Genomic DNA, 24,725 nt, shown 5'->3' with positions numbered 1-24,725 from the left:
GAGAAGGACACCCAGCCCAGACCAGTGACATACCCGGAGAACCTGCACCAAGAGGGTCCACAACAAGAGGACCTACACCCAGACCACAGCACCACCAACCCCAACCAGTCGACCCCTCCCCAAACAAACCCTAGCCACACCTTATATAGCCCCCACCCCCACCCGCTCCCAGCTCAGTCTTATTCTCCTTTTGCCCCCCCCATTTCCTGCACCCCTGCAGCAAGGACCTCAACATGACACCCACACATATGCACAGGCTGTGAACAGAGCAACAGGCCCAACCCCCACGATTACATCCACCAAAGCCCCATCCTTCAACCCCAGAGGGATGTACCAGATGCTCAGCAGGCTCTGCTCACACCTAATGCTCACATCTAAGCCTAAACCACACAAATAACAACACTGGACACTATGGAACACAAAGCTTTTACTATCTCATCCTGGAATGTACAAGGTCTGAGGTCCTCTGCCTTTGGACTAAAGAGCAGGAACCCAGACTTCACCAAAGAAATTGGAAATACATGTACAGCAAACAGATTCAGTGAGCATAGCCTTACTATTGAGAGAGGCCACCATTGGCAGACCTGACTCTCAAGAGAAGACAGGCTATGTGCACACTGCCCACAAAATGAGGTGGAAACTGAGCTGCACTTCCTAATCAACTGTACGACCATATCATAGATACATATTTCACTCAGATTACACAGACCCACAAATAATTTAAAAACAAAACCAATCTTGATAAACTCGCATTTCTAAACTCTGCAAAAAAAGAAACGTCCTCTCACTGTCAACTGCGTTTATTTTCATCAAACTTAACATGTGTAAATATTTGTATGAACATAACAAGATTCAACAACTGAGACATACATTTAACAAGTTCCACAGACATGTGACTAACAGAAATTGAATAATGTGTCCCTGAACAAAGGGGGGGATCAAAATGTAAACAGTAACAGTCAGTATCTGGTGTGGCCACCAGCTGCATTAAGTACTGCAGTGCATCTCCTCCTCGTGCACTGCACCAAATGTGCCAGTTCTTGCTGTGAGATGTTACCCAACTCTTCCACCAAGGCAGCTGCAAGTTCCCGAACATTTCTGGGGGGAATGGCCCTAGCCCTCACCCTCCGATCCAACAGGTCCCAGACGTGCTCAATGGGATTGAAATCCGGACTCTTCCCTGGCCATGGCAGAACACTGACATTCTTGTCTTGCAGGACATCACGCACTGATCAAGCAGTATGACTGGGGGTATTGTCATGCTGGAGGGTCATGACAGGATGAGCCTGCAGGAAGGGTACCACATGAGTGAGGAGGATGTCTTCCCTGTAATGCACAGCGTTCAGATAGCCTGCAATGACAACAAGCTCAGTCCGATGATGCTGTGACACACCGCCCCAGACCATGACGGACCCTCCACCTCCAAATCGATCCTACTCCAGAGTACAGGCCTCGGTGTAACGCTCATTCCTTCAACGATAAACGCGAATCCGACCATCACCCCTGGTGAGACAAAACCGTGACTCATCAGTGAAGAGCACTTTTTGCCAGTCCTGTCTGGTCCAGCGACGGTGGGTTTGTGGCCATAGGCGATATTGTTGCCGGTGATGTCTGGTGAGGACCTACCTTACAACAGGCCTACAAGCCCTCAGTCCAGCCTCTCTCAGCCTATTGAGGACAGTCTGAACACTGATCGAGGGATGTGTGTTCCTGGTGTAACTCGGGCAGTTGTTGTTGCCATCCTGTACCTGTCCCTTGTGATGTTCGGATGTACCGATCCTGTGCAGGTGTTGTTACACGTGGTCTGCCACTGCGAGGACGATTAGCTGTCCGTCCAGTCTCCCTGTAGCGCTGTCTTAGGCATCTCACAGTACGAACATTGCAATTTATTGCCCTGGTCACGACTGCAGTCCTCATGCCTCCTTGCAGCATGCCTAAGGCACGTTGACGCAGATGAGCAGGGACCCTGGGCATCTTTCTTTTGGTGTTTTTAGAGTCAGTAGAAAGGCCTCTTTAATGTCCTAAATTTTCATAACTGTCACCTTAATTGCCTACCGTCTGTAAGCTGTTAGTGTCTTAACGACTGTTCCACAGGTGCATGTTCATTAATTGTTTATGGTTCATTGAACAAGCATGGGAAACCGTGTTTAAACCCTTTACAATGAAGATCTGTGAAGTTATTTGGATTTTTACGAATTATCTTTGAAAGACAGGGTCCTGAAAAAGGGACGTTTCTTTTTTTGCTGAGGTTATTCGGTGTGATACTACCATTTGCAATCACAGCAGTAAGATTTGTGACCTGTTGCCACAAGAAAAGGGCAACGAATGTAGCACAAATACCATTATAAATACAACCTGTGTTTATCTGCTTATATATTTTCCCTTTCATACTTCTACTATTTGCACATTATTACAACACTGTACATAGCCAATAATATAACATTTTAAATGTTGTGTGTAATGTTTACTGTTTACTGTTAATTTTCTATTGTTTATTTCACTTGCTTTGGCAATATAAACATGTTTCCCATGCCAATAAAGCCTTTTGAAATGAATTGAGAGAGATTGTGTCAGGGTTATGAACAATTAAATGTTATGTTTGTAGGGAACACAGAAAGGGGGAAGAGAGAAGAGGAGGGAGAGAAGAGAGAGAGAAGATACAGAGAAGAGAGATGAGGACAGAGAATATATAGAGAGGAGAGAGAGAAGATAAAGAGATGAGAGAGGAGAGATGAGGATAGAGTGTGGGTTAACTGAGTAAGCAAAATCATTTGAGAAGGAAACTAGAGCTGTGGTGGTTATGAAATTTCATCAGCCAGTGATTGACAAGAAAATAACTATCATTTTCACGGTAATTGACCGTCAATAAACATAAACACATTTAGCATCTCCTGGCTTCCACACATAGCCTACATGCCACTGATGCAGACCTTCAGAACATCTACATTTTAAAAAGTCTAATAAACCCATGTAATATAGCCTACACCTTCACAATAAACCCATGATTTATTTTAGACAGGTCTAAAGAAACATGATATGAAGAAAATGTAGTCTATTTCAGAAGAACAGAATAGCCTACTCTGAATAGTCCTTATGTTAGGTCCCGATCTGGCTATGCAAAATATCTGTGGGCTACACTAGTTCATTTAAAATATATATATATATATATATTTCACCATTATTTAGGTAGGCTAGTTGAAAATAAATTCTCATTTACAACTGAGACCTGGCCAAAATAAAGCAAAGCAGTGCGACACTAACAACAACACAGAGTTACACATAGAATAAACAAACATACAGGCAATAATACAATAAAGAAAGTCTATATACAGTGTGTGCAAATGAGGTAGGATAAGGGGGGTAAGACAATAAATAGGCCATAGTGGTGAAATAATTACAAAATAGCAATTAAACACTGGAGTGGTAGATGTGCAGAAGATGAGTGTGCAAGTAGAGATACTGGGGTGCAAAGGAGCTAAATAAATACCAGTATGGGGATGAGGTAGTTGGATGGGCTGTTTACAGACAGGCTATGTACAGGTGCAGTGATCTGTGAGCTGCTCTGACATCTGGTGCTTAAAAGTAGTGAGGGAGATATGAGTCTCCAGCTTCAGTGATTTTTGCAGTTCGTTCCAGTCATTGGCAGCAGAGAACTGGAGGGAATGGCGGCTGAAGGAGGAATTGGCTTTGGGGGTGACCAGTGAAATATATCTGCTGGAGCGCGTGCAACAGGTGGGTGCTGCTATAGTGACCAGTGAGCTGAGATAAGGCAGGGCTTTACCTAGCAAAGACTTATAGATGACCTGGAGCCAGTGGGTTTGGCGACGAATATGAAACGAGGGCCAGCCAACGAGAGCATACAGGTCGCAGTGGTGGGTAGTAAATGGGGCTTTGGTGACAAAATGGATGGCACTGTGATAGGCTACATCCAGTTTGCTGAGTAGAGTTTTGGAGGTTATTTTGTAAATGACATCGCCGAAGTCAAGGATTGTTAGGATAGTCAGTTTTACTAGGGTATGTTTGGCAGCATTTTTATTATTTTTTATTTCACCTTTATTTAACCAGGTAGGCCAGTTGAGAACAAGTTCTCATTTACAACTGCGACCTGGTCAAGTTAAAGCAAAGCAGCGCGACAAACAACAACACAGAGTTACACATGGAATAAACAAGAGTACAGTCAATAACAATAGGAAAAAAAGAAAGTCTATTTACAGTGTGTGCAAATGGCGTGAGGAGGTAAGGCAATAAATAGGCTATAGTAGCAAGTAATTATAATTAAGCTAATTAACACTGGAGTGATAGATGTGCAGATGATGTTGTGCGAGTAGAAATACTGGTGTGCAAAAGAGCAGAAAAGTAAATAAAAACAATATGGGGATGAGGTAGGTAGATTGGATGGGCTATTTACAGATGGACTATGTACAGCTGCAGCAATAGATTAGCTGCTCGGATAGCTGATGTTTGAAGTTAGTGAGGGAAATATAAGTCTCCAGCTCCAGCGATTTTTGCAATTCATTCCAGTCATTGACAGCAGAGAACTGGAAGGAAAGGCGGCCAAAGGAGCTGTTGGCTTTAGGGGAGACCAGTGAAATATACCTGCTGGAACGCGTGCTACAGGTGGGTGTTATTATCGTGACCAGTGAGCTGAGATAAGGCGGAGATTTACCTAGCAAAGACTTATAGATGACCTGGAGCCAGTGGGTCTGGCGACGAATATGTAGCGAGGGCCAGCCGATTAGAGCATACAGGTCGCAGTGGTGGGTGGTATATGAGGCTTTGGTGACAAAACAGATGGCACTGGGATAGACTGCATCCAGTTTGCTAAGTAGAGTGTTGGAAGCTATTTTGTAAATGACATCGCCGAAGTCGAGGATCGGTACGATAGTCAGTTTTACGAGGATATGTTTGGCGGCGTGAGTAAGGGATGCTTTGTTGCGAAATAGGAAGGTGATTCTAGATTTAATTTTGGATTGGAGATATTTAATATGAGTCTGGAAGAAGAGTTTACAGTCTAGCCAGACACCTAGGTATTTGTAGTTGTCCACACATTCTAAGTCAGAACCGTCCAGAGTAGTGATGCTGGACGGGCGGGCATGTGTGTTCAGCGATATGTTGAAGAACATGCATTTTGTTTTACTTGCATTTAAGAGCAGTTGGAGGCCATGGAAGGAGAGATGTATGTAATTGAAGCTCGTCTGGAGGTTAGTTAACACAGTGTCCAAAGAAGGGCCAAAAGTATACAGAATGGTGTCGTTTGCGTAAAGGTGGATCAGAGAATCACCAGCAGCAAGAGTGACATCATTGATGTATACAGAGAAGAGAGTTGGCCCGAGGATTGAACCCTGTGGAAATCCCATAGAGACTGCCAGAGGTCTGGACAACAGGCCCTCCCATTTGAAACACTGAACTCCGTCTGAGAAGTAGTTGGTGAAACAGGCGAGGCAGTCATTTGAGAAACCAAGGCTGTTGAGTCTGCCGATAAGAATGTGGTGATTGACAGAGTCGAAAGCCTTGGCCAGGTCGATGAATACAGCTGCACAGTATTTTCTCTTATCGAAGGCGGTTATGATATTGTTTAGGACCTTGAGTGTGGCTGAGGTGCACCCATGACCAGCTCGGAAACCAGATTGCATAGCGGAGAAGGTACGGTGGGATTCAAATTGGTCGGTGATCTGTTTGTTAACTTGGCTTTCGACCTTAGAAAGGCAGGGTAGGAGAGATATAGGTCTGTAGCAGTTTGGATCTAGAGTGTCTCCACTTTTGAAGAGGGGGATGAGCGGGGGAGGGGGATGACCAGCTTTCCAATCTTTGGTGATCTCAGATGATACGAAAGAGAGGTTGAACAGGCTAGTAATAGGGGTTGCAACAATTTCAGAGAATCATTTTTAGAAAGAGAGGGTCCAGATTGTCTAGACCGGCTGACTTTGTAGGGATCCAGGTTTTGCAGCTCTTTCAGAACATCTGGATTTGTGTGAAGGATAAATGGGGGAGGCTTGGGAAAGTTGCTGTGGGGGGTGCAGGGCTGTTGGCCCGGGGTAGGGGTAGCCAGGTGGAAAGCATGGCCAGCCATAGAAAAATGCTTATTGAAATTCTCAATTATTGTCGATTTATCGGGGGTGACTGTGTTTCCTAGCCTCAGTGCAGTGGGCAGCTGGGAGGAGGTGCTCTTACAGGACTTTACAATGTCCCAGAACTTTTTAGAGTTTGTGCTACAGGATGCAAATTTCTCACAGGCTACAAGGGAAGACAGACACATTCAGGGTCGCAACTACGTGCGTCCTTATCCAATTCAGAGGTGCATATTGAAGATTTTTGGAAGAACAGTCCACATTTACTTTTCGTCGACCAACAAGATGAGTAAGCCTAACGAACAGCAAAAGCACTAGCCTATGTCAATCTACTATCCTCCATAGTACAAAAGTTTGCCTATTTTATTTTGTGCGAGAAATAAATATTCCAAACATAATCTGGGACAGTTGTGGGATGCGATAGATGTCAGTGTCCTGTGTATAGGTGGCAGGGAAGTCAGGCGCAGGAGAAACAAACTGAGTGTAATGGAGTATTTAATAACAAATAAACAAAACATACTCCAAACACTAAATGTAACAATAAATAAAGTGGGTACGAGGACCCGTCGCAGACCAATACAAAAACCAACACAACACTGAATAACAAACAATCTCTGACAAAGACATGAGGGGAAACAGAGGGTTAAATACACAACAGGTAATGAAAGGGATTGAAACCAGGTGTGTAGGAAGACAAGACAAAACCAATGGAAAATGAAAAATGGATCAATGATGGCTAGAAGACCAGTGACGTGGACCGCCGAGCACCGCCCAAACAAGGAGAGGCTTCGACTTCGGTAGAAGTCGTGACAATAGATCTCAAATGAATACAACCACTAGCATCAAAAAAACGTTTTTACGCAATTTGGCTGACGCAACAGATCAGAATGTATAGCTTTACAATGTTGATAAACTATTAGGCTATTTCTTCACATTATAAGTGCAGCAATGCACACACGGCAGTAGGCTATAAGCGTGAATGTCCATTAGTGGAAAACACCATTTACAAAAGTGACCGCAAATGCAATTATGCATGAAATGCTTTTATTATGAAGGTGCATTTTTATGGTGAAAAGGATCTTCTCCAAACTTGAAACTCACTCGCTGCTTATGTATGCCAGTTAGGCTCTACACCCCTTGTAAAAAGCCTACAGAAAGCTGATGAGAGCCTCCTCTTTTTAATAGAGGCCATCACTCTTTTTTTATCACGCAATTGCATAGCCTATAGAAAAGTTGATCAACATGAGCTCATGAAGTGTTTGATTAGATTTTCGATTACATTTGCATTGATGTCAGAGTGATTAGAGGGACAATAGAATGTTGAGTACCAGGCAGTTAGTGAGTTTGGTAGGCTGCTAATGACCATCAGCAGCATCAGAGTTTGGAGAAGCCTAACTACTGTGACTAAATGGTCACTTGGAATTTGACTACCTTCAAGACTCGTGACCGCCGGTGTGGCGATAATACGGTGAGAGTGAGACAGAGATATTGTGATATAGGAGTGAGAGAGGGGCAATTGTGATAATGGAGTGAGAGAGGGTGGATTGTGATGTAGGAGTGAGAGAGGGGGATTGTGATATAGGAGTGAGAGAGGGGGTTTGTGATATAGGAGTGAGAGAGGGGGGATTGTGATATAGGAGTGAGAGAGAGAGAGGAATGTGATATAGGAGTGAGAGGGGGATTGTGATACAGCAGTGAGAGAGGGGATTGTGATATAGGAGTGAGAGGGGGATTGTGAGGGATTATTATATATAGATACTGGGAGAGAGAAAGGAAAAGGAATGAGAGATTGAAGGAGAGAGGGAGAGTGAAAGAGGAGAGAGACAAGGAGAGAGGGAGAGTGAAAGGAGAGAGATAGTGAAAGAGGAGAGAGAGAAGGAGAGAGGGATAGTGAAAGAGGAGAGAGACAAGGAGAGAGGGAGAGTGAAGGAGGAGAGAGGGAGAGTGAAAGAGGAGAGAGAGAAGGAGAGAGGAATAGTGAAAGAGGAGAGAGGGATAGTGAAAGAGGAGAGAGAAGGAGAGAGGGATAGTGAAAGAGGAGAGAGAAAAGGAGAGAGGGGTAGTAAAAGAGGAGAGAGACAATGAGAGAGGGAGAGTGAAAGAGGAGAGAGGAACAGTGAAAGAGGAGAGAGGAACAGTGAAAGAGGAGAGAGGGATAGTGAAAGAGGAGAGAGAGATAGTGAAAGAGGAGAGAGAGAAGAGGAGAGGAACAGTGAAAGAGGAGAGAGGGATAGTGAAAGAGGAGAGAGGAATTTTGAAAGAGGGGAGAGAGAAGGAGAGAGAAGGAGAGAGGAACAGTGAAAGAGGAGAGAGGGATAGTGAAAGAGGAGAGAGGGATAGTGAAAGAGGAGAGAGAGAAGGAAAGAGGAACAGTGAAAGAGGAGAGAGGGATAGTGAAAGAGGAGAGAGAGAAGGAGAGAGGGATAGTGAAAGAGGAGAGAGGGAGGGTGAAAGAGGAGAGAGAGAAGGAGAGAGGAATAGTGAAAGAGGAGAGAGAGAAGGAGAGAGGGATAGTGAAAGAGGAGAGAGAGAAGGAGAGAGGAACAGTGAAAGAGGAGAGAGGGATAGCAAGAGGAGAGAGAGAAGGAGAGAGGAATAGTGAAAGAGGGGAGAGGGAAGGAGAGAGGAACAGTGAAAGAGGAGAGAGGGATAATGAAAGAGGAGAGAGAGAAGGAGAGAGGAACAGTGAAAGAGGAGAGAGGGATAGTGAAAGAGGAGAGAGGGATAGTGAAAGAGGAGAGAGAGAAGGAGAGAGGAACAGTGAAAGAGGAGAGAGGGATAGTGAAAGAGGAGAGAGGGATAATGAAAGAGGAGAGAGAGAAGGAGAGAGGAACAGTGAAAGAGGAGAGAGGGATAGTGAAAGAGGAGAGAGGGATAGTGAAAGAGGAGAGAGAGAAGGAGAGAGGAACAGTGAAAGAGAGATAGTGAAAGAGGAGAGAGGGATAGTGAAAGAGGAGAGAGAGAAGGAGAGAGGAACAGTGAAAGAGGAGAGAGGGATAGTGAAAGAGGAGAGAGGGAGAGTGAAAGAGGAGAGAGGGATAGTGAAAGAGGAGAGAGAGAAGGAGAGAGGGAGAGTGAAAGAGGAGAGAGAGAAGGAGAGAGGGAGAGTGAATGAGTAGAGAGAGAAGGAGAGAGGGAGAGTGAATGAGTAGAGAGAGAAGGAGAGAGGGAGAGTGAAAGAGGAGAGGGAGAAGGAGAGAGGGAGAGTGAAAGAGGAGAGGAAGAAGGAGAGAGGGAGAGTGAATGAGTAGAGAGAGAAGGAGAGAGGGATAGTGAAAGAGGCGAGAGAGAAGGAGAGAGGGAGAGTGAAAGAGGAGAGGGAGAGAGTGAAAGAGCAGAGATAGTGGGTAGGATGTGGTGCTCCTGAATTAGAATTGACTGGTTGATTAAACAGACTTGAACAGCAAGGCTGCTCACCCAGGTCTGGGAATAGAAAGATAAAGGCTCGGCCTCTCTCTCTCCCTCTCTCTCTCTCTCTCTCTCTCTCTCTCTCTCTCTCTCTCTCTCTCTCTCCTCTCTCTCTCTCTCTCTCTCTCTCTCTCCCTCTCTCTCTCTCTCTCTCTCTCTCTCCCCCTCTAATTGGCCACACCTGATGAGTGCTTTCCTTTGAAATTGGATCTGTTTGAATAGACTAAAAAGAACAGCTTTGTATGTATAAAAGAACATGGCATGCTAGCTCCATCCTGGTGGCACAGGTCCATGGAAAGAGAATAGAAGATTATACGTTCAAGTCTCACTGTTGCCGTTTCACAATAAAACATGCATGTGTTTGCATGATTAACGCCTAAGGAAATGAATTTCCATTTGTCCTATCTGTGCTTGGAGTGAAAACAAGTTAACCAAAAATAAGCTAGCAGGTTAATAAAACCTACAAGGAAAACTTTCTCATAACCTTGCAACCTAAAAATGTACATTTTCAATTCCATCTCACTTCCGTTTTACCAGGCCAGAAATGTATGGCTTAGTTCCCAGAACCAATGGGAAACCTTACGTTCCCACAACTTCCAAGGAGCCAAATCTGTTAGCTGGGATGGTATTCAAAGGAAAGTTTGGAATTGAGAAATGCACCTCAGTTTCCTTCCCACCACACGCTGTTGCTGTCTCTTAGTTTCTATCGGAGTATTTTTTGGTGTCGTGTCTTTACTATCATTAAATTAAGACTTTTAGTTTTTATCAAAGATTCTCGGTAATTACTATTACGCGATTAAACTGATTAATCATGTGACTGTAATTAACTAGGAAGTCGGGGCACCAAGGAAAATATTTCGATTACAAAGTTATCATTTCCTAATATAACTTTTCAGATATTTTATATCGGATCAATTAGTCTTCGAATTAATGAATTATTTACTTTACCTCACGTTAGTCTCATTCTAAACGTCGCAAATTGTTGGTTATTTGCACGAACCCAGTCTTCACTATGAGTCATCCATACATCAATTGTCTTAAATCATTTATTTACTAACTAAGTAATTCACATAAATGCATAAACAAACAAACAAAGTAAAAATGGTAACAAGAAATGATCGGGGAATGTGCCCGAAGTGGGCTGAACCGGAATGGCGGCTTGTGGTACAAAAGGGAAGTGGGGGTCGACTGAGAAGACAACGCACAGTTGATAATTATAACAATAGAAATGCTAATCCTTTGCATGAACGTTCACTCATTCGGGAACGATTGCAATCAATATATATATACTGCTCAAAAAAATAAAGGGAACACTTAAACAACACAATGTAACTCCAAGTCAATCACACTTCTGTGAAATCAAACTGTCCACTTAGGAAGCAACTGATTGACAATAAATTCACATGCTGTTGTGTAAATGGAATAGACAACAGGTGGAAATTATAGGCATTTAGCAAGACACCCCCAATAAAGGAGTGGTTCTGCAGGTGGTGTGACCAGACCACTTCTCAGTTCCTATGCTTCCTTGCTGATGTTTTGGTCACTTTTGAATGCTGGCGGTGCTTTCACTCTAGTGGTAGCATGAGACGGAGTCTACAACCCACACAAGTGGCTCAGGTAGTGCAGCTCATCCAGGATGGAACATCAATGCGAGCTGTGACAAGAAGGTTTGCTGTGTCTGTCAGCGTAGTGTCCAGAGCATGGAGGCGCTACCAGGAAACAGGCCAGTACATCAGAATGTTGTTCGGACCTCAAGTTCTGTGAGGTGGAAGGAATTCCTTTGTTCTCTATGAAACTTCACTTTGTCTCTATACTGTGTGGCCATGAGGCAGGGTCTTCCCTAGGAATTTACGACCTCTCTGACCACAGCAGCCTGGTTGTAGGAGCAGAGAGAGGGGGATGGTGCTCGCTGTACCCAAAGAGGGCAACGTCATAACAATGGGTTGTGTTTGTCCTCAACATCTCTGTTAACCGTTGTCACCCCTTCTCTCCCCCTCTCATCTCTCTCTCCTCCTGTCACCCCACATCTCTTTATCTTCCCACATCCCCTCTCTCCCCCGTCACCCTCCCCTCACCGTCCTCTCACCCACTGGTCCCTCTCTCATCTCTCTCCTCCTCCCACTTCTCATCCTCCTCTCATCTCTCATTTCCCTCACGGGAAGAAAATAATTTTCCGCGGGGATTGAAGTCAGATGGGTTTCTTCCTGCTCGGAAGCAGAGTGAGAGAGCCAAGGCCACCTTTTTATTTTTTAAATAAGATGTAAAACTCCACCCAACGCTACAAAACTGACAAATATCAGGAAAATGATTGCCATGCCGTCTCTCTCAATTTCAGAAAGCGAGCGAGAGAAATAGACAAGAGAAAGAGAGTGGGGGATGGAGATAGAGATAAGAGAGAGAGAGAAATAGACAAAGAGAAAGAGAGAGGGGGATGGAGATAGAGATAAGAGAGAGAGAGAACATTCCTTGACAGGTATATGTGGCCTGTGATATATGTATTTAAATGCACAGTAGAGAGTCATAGACATGACAAACTACTTAATAACCAACAGAAAAACATATCTCCCGTTATCTCAAGTATTCCCTTAATCCTCTTCAAAAACATGCCTCCTTTAACTTTGAGTGTATCACTTGTGTAGATTTGAGATGCAAACAGATAATATCATATTTATATCTGCATAACGGTGGTGTGTTTCGGGACTAAACCAGCATTCAACCACCGGTGTAGCATGTGTTGTGGGTCAGGGAGTGCTCGTGTTGACATCACACGGCAGACGTAGCTCAAACACAACCCATTAGTGAGATAATTGAGGCCTGGCCACTAGCTTGTCTTGTTATCAGAGGTACTCTAATGAGTTATCTAAGGGGTTCAGCTGTACAGAGGCCTTTTGGCTTTGAAGTTGTTTTTAGGTTGTTAGGTTGTTATTCCTGGGAGTGAGGATGAGCTTCTCCACACCATCCTTCTTTGATGAGGTTGTAGTCACAACAGTTTGCTGTTGTTTTGTTCTTGGTGGGTTTCTTTTTCAATTCTGTTACTCTCCTCTCCTCTCCTCTCTCTCCTCTCCTCTCCTCTCCTCTCCTCTCCTCTCCGGAGAATAGCTGAGTAAGCCCCCCCCCCCCCCCACCCCACACCCACAGTCCTCCCTATTTCCCCGTTTCATAGCTCTCTCTCTCTTTCTTCCTCTCCCTCTCCCATTTTCTTTATTCCTCTCTCTCTGTCCCCGGTGGGTGGATATGTGTCGTAAGCGTAGCGTGAAATGACAAAACGCTCGGAACGCTCAGAGCCAATGTGTGTCTTTGATCTTCGTCACCTTGGACGCCAGCCACCTGTGTCTCGCAGCTATGGCGACAATGTTGCCGTGGAGATGGATGTGAGCGCAGACAGGGCTATATGACTTGCTTGCCCGGAGTTCTGATGAGGCAGGCCCAGAAGGGTCACACTACAGAAACTCTACCTACGTTAAAATCTCCAACTCTTTCCCTATGATTCTTACTCCTCTAAATGCAATATGGGATTTCTGAATGTTGGAATGGATTACAACTATCATATGGTTTAGATCCTGGAGCGCTTGGGGGTCTTATAACTTTTATAAGCCACATGCACGCGCTCACACTCACACACACACACACACACACACACACACACACACACACACACACACACACACACACACACACACACACACGCACACACTTTCTCTTCTCTTTTTTCACCTCCTCACTCCTTCTCTCCTCGCTCCTCTGTTTTATGGTCACTGGCATTGACAGAAATGCTCATGGCGAGGACAGCCATTTGTCCAAGCACTGCGTTGTTAGGTTGTGAGGGTGAGTTTACACTCAGGGGTTTTCGTGTCATTATTTTGCTGTATCTCTGTGTCTGAATGAATGAAAGGTATCTCCTAGTATTGAGTAGAGTCTGTTCCTTTCAATCCATATTCTCTGCTGTCTGATTACGGGAGTACATTCTGATCTTACTGGTCTTGTTAGAATGTGTATTTGTACCACTGTTAATGGTAGGTTGTAACTGCCCACACACTGGTTGAATCAACTGCATCTTTATGTAATAAATGTATCACTAGCCACTTTAACTATGCCACTTTGTTTACATACTCATCTCATATGTATATACTGCACTCAATACCATCTACTGTATCTTGCCTATGCCGCTCTGTACCATCACTCACTCATATATCTTTATGTACATATTCTTTATCCCCTTACACTTGTGTCTATAAGGTAGTAGTTTTGGAATTGTTAGCTAGATTACTTGTTGGTTATTACTGCATCGTCGGAACTAGAAGCACAAGCATTTCGCTACACTTGCATTAACATCTGCTAACCATGTGTATGTGACAAATAAAACTTGGATTTGATTTGATTTGAACATTGTTTCCACATCATTCCAATGAAATGGCGTTGAACCAATGTGGAATAGACGTTGAATTGACGTGGGTGTCGCCCTGTTATTTAGTGATTAATTTTGTCCCTTCTCTCTCCCGGTAGCTCTGGACGCCACTAAACATCCATGTGTGAAGGTGCGCTGCCCTCCTCACAGGGTGTGTGTCAGCCACGACTACCAGACAGCCATCTGCACCAACACCAACCACAAGCAGCCTACACACAGGTAAGAGAAAAACAAGAGTTACAACTCGATTGTCTTTCTTTCGTTAGCGTCGTTATGGCCTTGATAATGTATAGAATTGAGTTACTTACAGCAGCCCCTGCCTGGTATTAGCCATCACCCACGTGGCAATAGCCTTTCTCTATGTCCATTAAAGTCCATTACTGCTCTTATCGACAAAGGCCAGAGACCCCACTGAGATGGAGTTTGATTGACAGAGAGAAGAAGGGAAGGGGAGGGGGAAGAGGGGGAGGAAGAGAGGAGTGCATAGAATGACATGTAGGATCTCTGTGGGGAAAGGAGGAGGAGGAGGAGGGAGAGAAGGAGGAGGAGGAGGAGAAGGAGGGAGAGGAGGAGGAGGAGGAGAGAGAGAGCAGGAGGAGGAGAAGAGAGAGCAGCAGGAGGAGGAGGAGGAAGAGGAGGGGGAGGAGAGGGGAGGTGTGGGCCGCCCTCGATGCTCTCCTCTTCAGTTTAATACAAACAAATATAAATTATGCAATGGCCGTTAAGTGGGAATAAGTGCTCCTTGCTCATAATTACTGACGCCCCGTGGATATACAAACACAAACAGAGCCGTGGCTGAGCCAATGCAGTGAGACATCACTGGAGGGCTCCCAACACATCTACTGTGGCTACCGTTCTGCTGAAACAGTTACCAACACAGAATATATCAGGAACAGAACCCGCCACACACTGTCTGGTACTCTGGTTAGCTCAGTAGCCCACTTGATCGAGGGCTTTATCATGGCGCCTGCAGGGGGATATTTGGGAACTCATTTAAGTCATAAGGTGAAATGATGGGATGGACACTGGTTCATGTACAGTATGTCTACCAGGTGGGACTTATACGAGTACTGTTCCCTTTACCAAATCTTCATCTCCACTGTGTGTGTGTGTGTGTGTGTGTGTGTGTGTGTGTGTGTGTGTGTGTGTGTGTGTGTGTGTGTGTGTGTGTGTGTGTGTGTACAGTCGTGGGCCAAAAGTTTTGAGAATGACACAAATATGAATTTTCACAAAGTCTGCTGCCTCAGTTTGTATGATGGCAATTTGCATATACTCCAGAATGTTATGAAGAGTGATCAGATGAATTGCAATTAATTGCAATGTCCCTCTTTGCCATGCAAAATGAACCTGAATCCCCCCAAAACATTAACAATACATTTAAGCCCTGGCACAAAAGGACCAGCTGACATCATGTCAGTGATTCTCTTGTTAACACAGGTGTGAGTGTTGACGAGGACAAGGCTGGAGATCACTCTGTCATGCTGATTGAGTTCGAATAACAGACTGGAAGCTTCAAAAGGAGGGTGGTACTTGGAATCATTGTTCTTCCTTTGTTATCCATGGTTACTTGCAAGGAAACACGTGACGTCACCATTGCTTTGCACAAAAAGGGCTTCACAGGCAAGGATATTGCTGCCAGTAAGAATGCACCTAAATCAACCATTTATCGCATCATCAAGAACTTCAAGGAGAGCAGTTCAATTGTTGTGAAGAAGGCTTCAGGGTGCCCAAGAAAGTCCAGCAAGCGCCAGGACCGTCTCCTAAAATTCATTCAGCTGCGGGATCGGGACACCACCAGTACAGAGCTTGCTCAGGAATGGCAGCAGGCAGTTGTGAGTGCATCTGCACGCACAGTGAGGTGAATACTTTTGGAGGATGGCGTGGTGTCAAGAAGGGCAGCAAATAAGCCACTTCTCTCCAGGAAAAACATCAGGGACAGACTGATATTCTGCAAAAGGTACAGGGATAGGACTGCTGAGGACTGGGGTAAAGTCATTTTCTCTGCTGAATCCCCTTACCGATTGTTGGGGCACCCGGAAAAAAGCAGGGTGAGCGCTACCATCAGTCCTGTGTCATGCCAACAGTAAAGCATCCTGAGACCATTCATCTGTGGGGTTGATTTTCAGCCAAGGGAGTGGGCTCACTCACAATTTTGCCTACGAATACAGCCATGAATAAAGAATGGTACCTACACATCCTCAGAGAGCAACTTCTCCCAACCATCCAGGAACAGTTTGGTGACGAACAATGCATTTTCCAGCATGATGGAGCACATTGCCATAAGGCAAAAGTGATAACTAAGTGGCTCGGGGAACAAAACATATATAATATTTTCGTTCCATGGCCAGGAAACTGCCCAGACCTTAATCCCATTGAGAACTTGTGGGTGGACAAACAAAACCCCACAAAATCTGACAAACTCCAAGCATTGATTATGCAATAATAGGCTGCCATCAGGCAGGATGTGGCCCAGAAGTTAATTGACAGCATGCCAGGGCGGATTGCAGAGGTCTTGAAAAAGAAGGGTCAACACTGCAAATATTGACTCTTTGCATCAACTTCATGTAAGTGTCAATAAAAGCCTTTGACACTTATGAAATGCTTGTAATTATACTTCAGTATTCCATTGTAACATCTGACAAAAATATCTAAAGGCACTGAGGCAGCAGACTTTGTGAAAATTAATATTTGTGTCATTCTCAAAACTGTATGTGTGTGTGTGTGTGTGTGTGTGTGTGTGTGTGTGTGTGTGTGTGTGTGTGTGTGTGTGTGTGTGTGTGTGAAATGTGTCAAGTGAAACGACATTAGGGGCTAATGTGACCGCTCACAGGAGAGAGGGAGAGGTGATGTCTGGGTCTGACAGCACACAGCTGAACCTGAGGAGGGGAGATGCACCTGGAGCACTTAACAGGAAGGCTAATGAAGACAGACAGATGGACAGAGAGATACAAAGATAGAGGGAGGGGAAGAAGGAGAGTGGGATGCTGTGTGTTATTCCGTTCTGTCTGTCTCTGTCTCTCTCTCGCTCGGTCTCTCCCTCCAACCCTGTGCTCTGTCAGTCCGAATGATATCTGACGGGTTCACAGCAGGGTATCCAGGGGTGGTCTGTTAGCCTAATGCACCCCACTCACAGACACACTCCATCCCATCACAGCCCGACACTTAACACACTAGAGACCACAAGCATGGCCATACAAATGGGTGATAGACACACAGCTATCTGACAGTGATCCCTCCCTCCTTCGCCATGCGTAAGGTGTTATCCACCCAGGCATAGATACCCTGACTAGAGGAAGCACACACTTGAACACGCACGCACACACACACACACAGATGACCTTAGGTTTCAAATCAAATCAAATCACATTTTATTTGTCACATACACATGGTTAGCAGATGTTAATGCGAGTGTAGCGAAATGCTTGTGCTTCTAGTTCCGACAATGCAGTGATAACCAACAAGTAATCTAGCTAACAATTCCAAAACTACTACCTTATAGACACAAGTGTAAGGGGATAAAGAATATGTACATAAAGATATATGAATGAGTGATGGTACAGAGCAGCATACAGTAGATGGTATCGAGTACAGTATATACATATGAGATGAGAATGTAGACAAAGTAAACAAAGTGGCATAGTTAAAGTGGCTAGTGATACATGTATTACATAAGGATGCAGTCGATGATGTAGAGTACAGTATACACGTATGCATATGAGATGAATAATGTAGGGTAAGTAACATTATATAAGGTAGCATTGTTTAAAGTGGCTAGTGATATATTTACAACATTTCCCATCAATTCCCATTATTAAAGTGGCTGGAGTTGGGTCAGTGTCAATGACAGTGTGTTGGCAGCAGCCACTCAATGTTAGTGGTGGCTGTTTAACAGTCTGATGGCCTTGAGATAGAAGCTGTTTTTCAGTCTCTCGGTCCCAGCTTTGATGCACCTGTACTGACCTCGCCTTCTGGATGATAGCGGGGTGAACAGGCAGTGGCTCGGGTGGTTGTTGTCCTTGACGATCTTTATGGCCTTCCTGTGACATTGGGTGGTGTAGGTGTCCTGGAGGGCAGGTAGTTTGCCCCCGGTGAGTGCTTTTGGTGACAAGCCAAATTTCTTCAGCCTCCTGAGGTTGAAGAGGCGCTGCTGCGCCTTCTTCACGATGCTGTCTGTGTGGGTGGACCAATTCAGTTTGTCAGTGATGTGTACACCGAGGAACTTAAAACTTACTACCCTCTCCACTACTGTCCCATCGATGTGGATAGGGGGGTGTTCCCTCTGCTGTTTCCTGAAGTCCACAATCATCTCCTTAGTTTTGTTGACGTTGAGTGTGAGGTTATTTTCCTGACACCACACTCCGAGGGCCCTCACCTCCTCCCTGTAGGCCGTCTCGTCGATGTTGGTAATCAAGCCTACCACTGTTGTGTCGTCCGCAAACAGGCCATCAGACTGTTAAACAGCCACCACTAACATTGAGTGGCTGCTGCCAACACACTGACTCAACTCCAGCCATTTTAATAATGGGAATTGATGGGAATTTATGTAAAATATATCACTAGCCACTTTAAACAATGCTACTTAATATAATGTTTACATACCCTACATTATTAATCTCATATGTATACGTATATACTGTACTCTATATCATCTACTGCATCTTTATGTAATACATGTATCACTAGCCACTTTAAACTATGCCACTTTGTTTACATACTCATCTCATATGTATATACTGTACTCGATACCATCTACTGCATCTTGCCTATGCCGCTCTGTACCATCACTCATTCATATATCTTTATGTACATATTCTTTATCCCTTTACACTTGTGTGTATAAGGTAGTAGTTTTGGAATTCTTATTTACATTACTCGTTGGTTATTACTGCATTGTCGGAACTAGAAGCACAAGCATTTCGCTACACTCGCATTAACATCTGCTAACCATGTGTATGAGACAAATACATTTGATTTGATTTGATTTGATTTTGATTTTGATTTGACACACACACACACACACACACACATTTCCCCTCTCCTGGGCTTTCAGGAGCAGCTGCGAGGAGGAGAGGAGGGAGGAGGAGCAGAGGGGGACATCTTAAGGAGATGCTAATCAGTCTCATCAACGTTTCATATTCAACCGTATTATCAGACATAATTGCTTTTTTATTCACTAGTGAGTGTTGGCAGCGAGTGGCATGTCTAATCTGTTATTATAGTGTTTGTTTCACAACAGATGGATAATTATAGACATCAAGGTGGTGTCTGCCTGCCGCACTGCGCTGCCGCTAACCTGAATGGGAATGTACCCGTCTGACAGCCAGAGATGTGTGACAGAATCTGTGGAAGACCCAGCTCTGTTCATTCTCAGTCAGTGTATAGACATTTCCCATACAGCCCAGTGGTCAGATTGATTTCTGCGAAGGCTTGTATTCTATATCTCACACCTCAGTGTTTTTGTAGACAAAAAGGTGATGCTTCGTCAGACAGAGCAGACCACTTAACGAGAAGATTGCTGGGGGATTTGATCCGATGTAATTAACCCTCCTTATAGAAAAGGCCCTGGCGGACCAGGCCTCCATGACTCTGGTCTACACTGACAAGCAGCATCTATTCACCTGGAGTGAGGCTGAGTCATGGATGTGCCTCACCTCGGTTTGAGACTTGAAATAGTAACGGTCGCCTTCGGGCGTCATCTTGGCACCAAGACAATTCGATTGGAGTGATCAGCCATGTTCTTGTTAAATACTGTTATGGACCATTTGGAACCTGGAGGTGAGTTGGTTCTGTATCTACAGAATGGCTGAAGAAGAGAGTGGAGTGTAAAGCAAGTGTCATACAAAGCAACGGAAGTTACCCAGCTTCTATTGGGCTCAATATAATTCCTTGCAATTCCAACTCAAATCAAATGTTGTTTGTCACATGTGCCGTATACATCAGGTGTTAGACCTTACAGTGAAATGCTTACTTACACGCCCTTAACCAACAATGCAGTTTTAAGAAAATAACGAAAGAAAAAAAAGTTTTAAAAAAGTAAGAGATAAGAAAAACAAATAATTAAAGAGCAGCAGTAAATAACAATAGCGGGGCTATATACAGGGTATTACGGTACAGAGTCAATGTGGAGGCTATATACAGGGTATTACGGTACAGAGTCAATGTGGAGGCTATATACAGGGGGTACCGGTGCAGAGTCAATGTGGAGGCTATATACAGGGTATTACGGTACAGAGTCAATGTGGAGGCTATATACAGGGTATTACGGTACAGAGTCAATGTGGAGGCTATATACAGGGTATTACGGTACAGAGTCAATGTGGAGGCTATATACAGGGGGTACCGGTGCAGAGTCAATGTGTCAATGTGCGGGGCACCGGTGTCGAGGTATTTGAGATAACTATGTAAATGCAGGTAGGGTTGTCAAAGTGGCTATGCATAGATAATAACAGAGAGTAGCAGCAGCATGGGGTAGGGGGGAGGGTGCAAATAGTCTGGGTAGCCATTTGATTAGCTGTTCAGGAGTCTTATGGCTTGGGGGTAGAAACTGTTTAGAAGCCTCTTGGACCTAGACTTGGCGCTCCGGTACCGCTTGCCGTGTGGTAGAAGAGAGAACCGTCTATGACTAAGGTGGCTGAAGTCTTTGATGAATTTTAGGGCCTTCCTCTGACACCGCCTGGTATAAAGGTCCTGGATGGCACGAAGCTTGGCCCCAGTGATGTACTGGGCCGTACGCTCTACCCTCTGTAGTGCCTTGTGGTCGGAGGCCAAGCAGTTGCCATACCAGGCAGTGACGCATCCCGTCAGGATGCTCTTGATGGTGCAGCTGTAAAACCTTTTGAGGATCTGAGGACCCATGTCAAATCTTTTCAGTCGCATGAGGGGGAATAGGTTTTGTTGTGCCCTCTTCACGACTGTCTTGGTGTGCTTGGACCATGTTAGTTTGTTGTTGATGTGGACACCAAGTACTTGAAGCTCTCAATCTGCTCCACTACAGCCCCGTTAATGGGAATGGGGGCGTGCTCGGTCCTCTTTTTCCTGTAGTCCACAATAATCTCCTTTGTCTTGATCACGTTGAGGGAGAGGTTGTTGTCCTGGCATCACACGGCCAGGTTTCTGACCTCCTCCCTATAGGCTGTCTCGTTGTTGTCGGAGATCAGGCTTACCACCGTTGTGTCATCAGCAAACTTAATGATGGTGTTGGAGTCGTGCCTGGCTGTGCAGTCATGAGTGAAGAGAGAGTACAGGAGGGGACTGAGCACTCACTCCCGAGGGGCCCCCGTGTTGAGGATCAGCGTGGCGGATGTGTGGTTACCTACCCTTACCACCCGGGGGCGGCCCGCAGGGAGTCCAGGATCCAGTTGCAAAGGGAGGTGTTTAGTCCCAGGGTCCTTAGCTTAGTGATGAGCTTTTAAGGGCACTATGGTGTTGAACGCTGAGCTGTAGTCAATGAATAGAATTCTCACATAGATGTTCCTTTTGTCCAGGTGGGAAAGGGCAGTGTGGAGTGCAATAGAGATTACGTCATCTGTGGATCTGTTGGTGCGGTATGCAAATTGGAGTGGGTCTAGGGTTTCTGGGATAATTGTGTTGATGTGAGCCATGACCAGCCTTTCAAAGCATTTCATGGCTACAGATGTAAGTGTTACGGGTCGGTAGTCATTTAGGCAGGTTACCTTAGTGTTCACGGGCACAGGGACTATTTGACTGCTACACTGTGCAATTTGAATGCAATTTGTATGCAATTAGAATTGTACAGTTTGATTAACTCAACAATCATATCTGGTAGCTTATTTTTGAGTAAGTATAGAGCTATATCCATGTGTGTTACTCACTGTCTCTCTCTCGCTCTGTTTATCTCTCTCTCTCTCTCTCTCTCTCTCTCTCTCTCTCTCTCTCTCTCTCTCTCTCTTTCTCTCTCACACAGTATGAAACCGAGGAAAGGAAGCTTGGCCTACAAGCACTGGGCAGGAGCAGGGGCCCATGGGAAGTGTAGGCCATGCCCTGTCATCCACCCCAGCCCTGTGTGTGGATCTGATGGACACACCTACTCCTCTAAGGTGAGAGACATACCCCCCCACCCCATCTTGCTCTCTCCCTCGTTCTCTCTTTCTTGTAATCCCTCTTGTTTGGCTGTTCGTAGTTTTACGGTCATTTATAGTCATTCATCTACTAATCTCCTGTGGGAAGATTCTGAGTGTGGACCGAGAGAATCGGCCAGGACTGAATGGGATGCGTAAGCTCCGAGCAGCATTAGTTCCGGTTTTCAGGTTTTTGTCACTGGATATTTGGAAGTATCAGGATTGGGCGAAGGCGGTGCTTAACTGCAACACCTCAAGTGATTCGCTCATGCTCCCACAACGATCGGAAGGGGAGGTATGTTTATACTTTGTAGAATGTAGCAGTCTGACAATGACAATCTTTGCAGCATCTTTAAAGTTATAACATGAATGACAGCAAGGTCAATTGTTAGCTCAGCCAGAATTACCCAAGCATGGGAGAAAACTATTCACCCTTCACCACCCTCCATCTCTTCAGCCAGCCTCCCTACCCCCTTCTCTCCTTGTCACACGCCCGCATGCATGCACACACACATACACAAAGAGAACGCTTTGGAATGGCAATGTTCCGTAAATGAGCATGGCAGCCATGATGGATGATGCAGAGGATGAACTGTGTCCACAGACCTTCGTCTGGAGAAAAACGCCCTCTCCCTCTTCTCCTCTCTTCTCCACTATTATCCTCTTTTCTCCTCCTCCTCTCTTCTCCACTATTATCCTCTCTTCTCCTTTCTTCTCCACTATTATCCTCTCTTTTCCTCTCTTCTCCACTATTATCCTCTCTTCTCCTCCTCCTCTCTTCTCCACTATTATCCTCTCTTTTCCTCTCTTCTCCACTATTATCCTCTCTTTTCCTCTCTTCTCCACTATTATCCTCTCTTCTCCTCCTCCTCTCTTCTCCACTATTATCCTCTCTTCTCCTTTCTTCTCCACTATTATCCTCTCTTTTCCTCTCTTCTCCACTATTATCCTCTCTTCTCCTCTCTTCTGTCTTCTCCACTATTATCCTCTCTTCTCCTCCTCCTCTCTTCTCCACTATTATCCTCTCTTCTCCTTTCTTCTCCACTATTATCCTCTCTTTTCCTCTCTTCTCCACTATTATCCTCTCTTCTCCTCTCTTGTCCTCTCTTCTCCACTATTATCCTCTCTTCTCCTCTCTTCTCCACTATTATCCTCTCTTCTCCTCTCTTCTGTCTTCTCCACTATTATCCTCTCTTCTCCTCTCTTCTCTCTTCTCCACTATTATCCTCTCTTCTACCTCTCTTTTCCTCTCCCCTCTTCTCCTCTCTTCTCCTCTCTTTTCCTCTCCCCTCTTCTCCTTTCTTCTCCTCTCTTCTCCTCTCTTCTCCCCTCTTCTCCTCTCTTCTTTTCTCCCCTCTTCTCCTTTTTTCTCATCTCTTCTCCCCTCTTCTCCTCTCTTCTTTTCTCCCCTCTTCTCCTTTCTTCTCCTCTCTTTTCCTCTCTTCTCCTCTCTTTTCCTCTCTTCTCCTCTCTTCTCCTCCCTAACCCATCCACTCCTTCACTTTCTTTCACCCTCCCAATGATCCATCCCTCGCTCCCCTACCATTCCACCTCACCCCCTCTGTCACACTTTAATAGCTAAACACTCTGCTGTAACCACAAACACACACACACACACATACAGGCATGCAAATTCCCACCCACCCACACACAATCTAATCTGGCCTTTGTTTCCACTAAGAAGGAATGACTTGAGCCTCGGCCATATAGCTTCACAGAGATCAATCTGTGCTCTTCTCATGGGGATTCTGTTGTTAACACACGCACACACACACACACACACACACACACACACACACACACACACACACACACACACACACACACACACACACACACACACACACACACACGCCTGGTCCACTCCAGAAGTAGAGAGGGGGATTGGGCTGTCACTCTCCATCAGAGAGAGAAGGAGGAGAGGAGCAAATGGGTGGCAGGGGTGTCCCGCTCTCCTCTCTTCTCTCCTTCCCCTGCTCCCTCTGGCTCCCTCTGACTGGTCTGGATAAATGTGTGGCCTCAGCTGGTAGAGTGATGTCGTCCTTACTGAGACCAATATAGTGGTTACGCCTGGGCTAAGAATCCAGTCCTTATAGTGTGGTGCTCTTATAGAGTGTGTGGAACGATGTTGGATTCTCACATGCATACGTGTATACACATACATACACACGCACACACACACACATAACACACACACACTCCAGATCCTATTATCAGAATGATGCTTTTATCTCTAGAGAGACTGTAGCCTGCAGAGTAAAGCCCATTACATTGCTCCTCTCTTCTGGCTCATTCCACTTCTCTCCAAACTCTCTTTCTAAACTCTCCTCTCTCTCTCTCTCTCTCTCTCTCTCTCTCTCTCTCTCTCTCTCTCTGCTCACCTGCCTCTCTCTCTCTCTGTCTCTCTCGCTCTCTATCTCTCTGTGTCTATCTCTCTCTTTCTGCTCATCCCCCTCTTTCTCTCAAAACTCTCAGAATGAGTAGTGTTTCAGTCTGAACCGCTGAACCCTCAACTCACTGTGGAACAATAATGGACTCTCTTTTTCTCTTCCTCTGTTTCTCCCTGTCATTATAGTCTTCCTCTGTTTCTCCCTGTCATTATAGTCTTCCTCTGTTTCTCCCTGTCATTATAGTCTTCCTCTGTTACTCCCTGTCATTATAGTCTTCCTCTGTTTCTCCCTGTCATTATAGTCTTCCTCTGTTACTCCCTGTCATTATAGTCTTCCTCTGTTTCTCCCTGTCATTATAGTCTTCCTCTGTTACTCC

At 45.1% G+C, this 24,725-nt stretch overlaps 1 protein-coding gene across 1 annotated transcript in view; it reads left to right on the top strand.

Annotated features, from left to right (window-relative positions):
* The window catches only part of LOC115115811 (testican-1-like), a 476,771-nt gene that overhangs the window by 381,060 nt on the left and 70,986 nt on the right, over positions 1–24,725 (top strand). Inside the window, exons 5-6 of the mRNA XM_065018580.1 lie at positions 13,980–14,100; positions 21,806–21,938. Coding sequence (XP_064874652.1) covers positions 13,980–14,100; positions 21,806–21,938 — 254 coding nt within the window. The remainder of the gene's footprint in view (positions 1–13,979; positions 14,101–21,805; positions 21,939–24,725) is intronic.

The sequence above is a fragment of the Oncorhynchus nerka genome, linkage group LG5, assembly GCF_034236695.1.
Source record: "Oncorhynchus nerka isolate Pitt River linkage group LG5, Oner_Uvic_2.0, whole genome shotgun sequence".
Lineage (NCBI taxonomy): Eukaryota > Metazoa > Chordata > Actinopteri > Salmoniformes > Salmonidae > Oncorhynchus > Oncorhynchus nerka.
The sequence above is the reverse complement of the archived record's forward strand: the minus strand, read 5'-3'. Positions and strand labels throughout refer to the sequence as shown.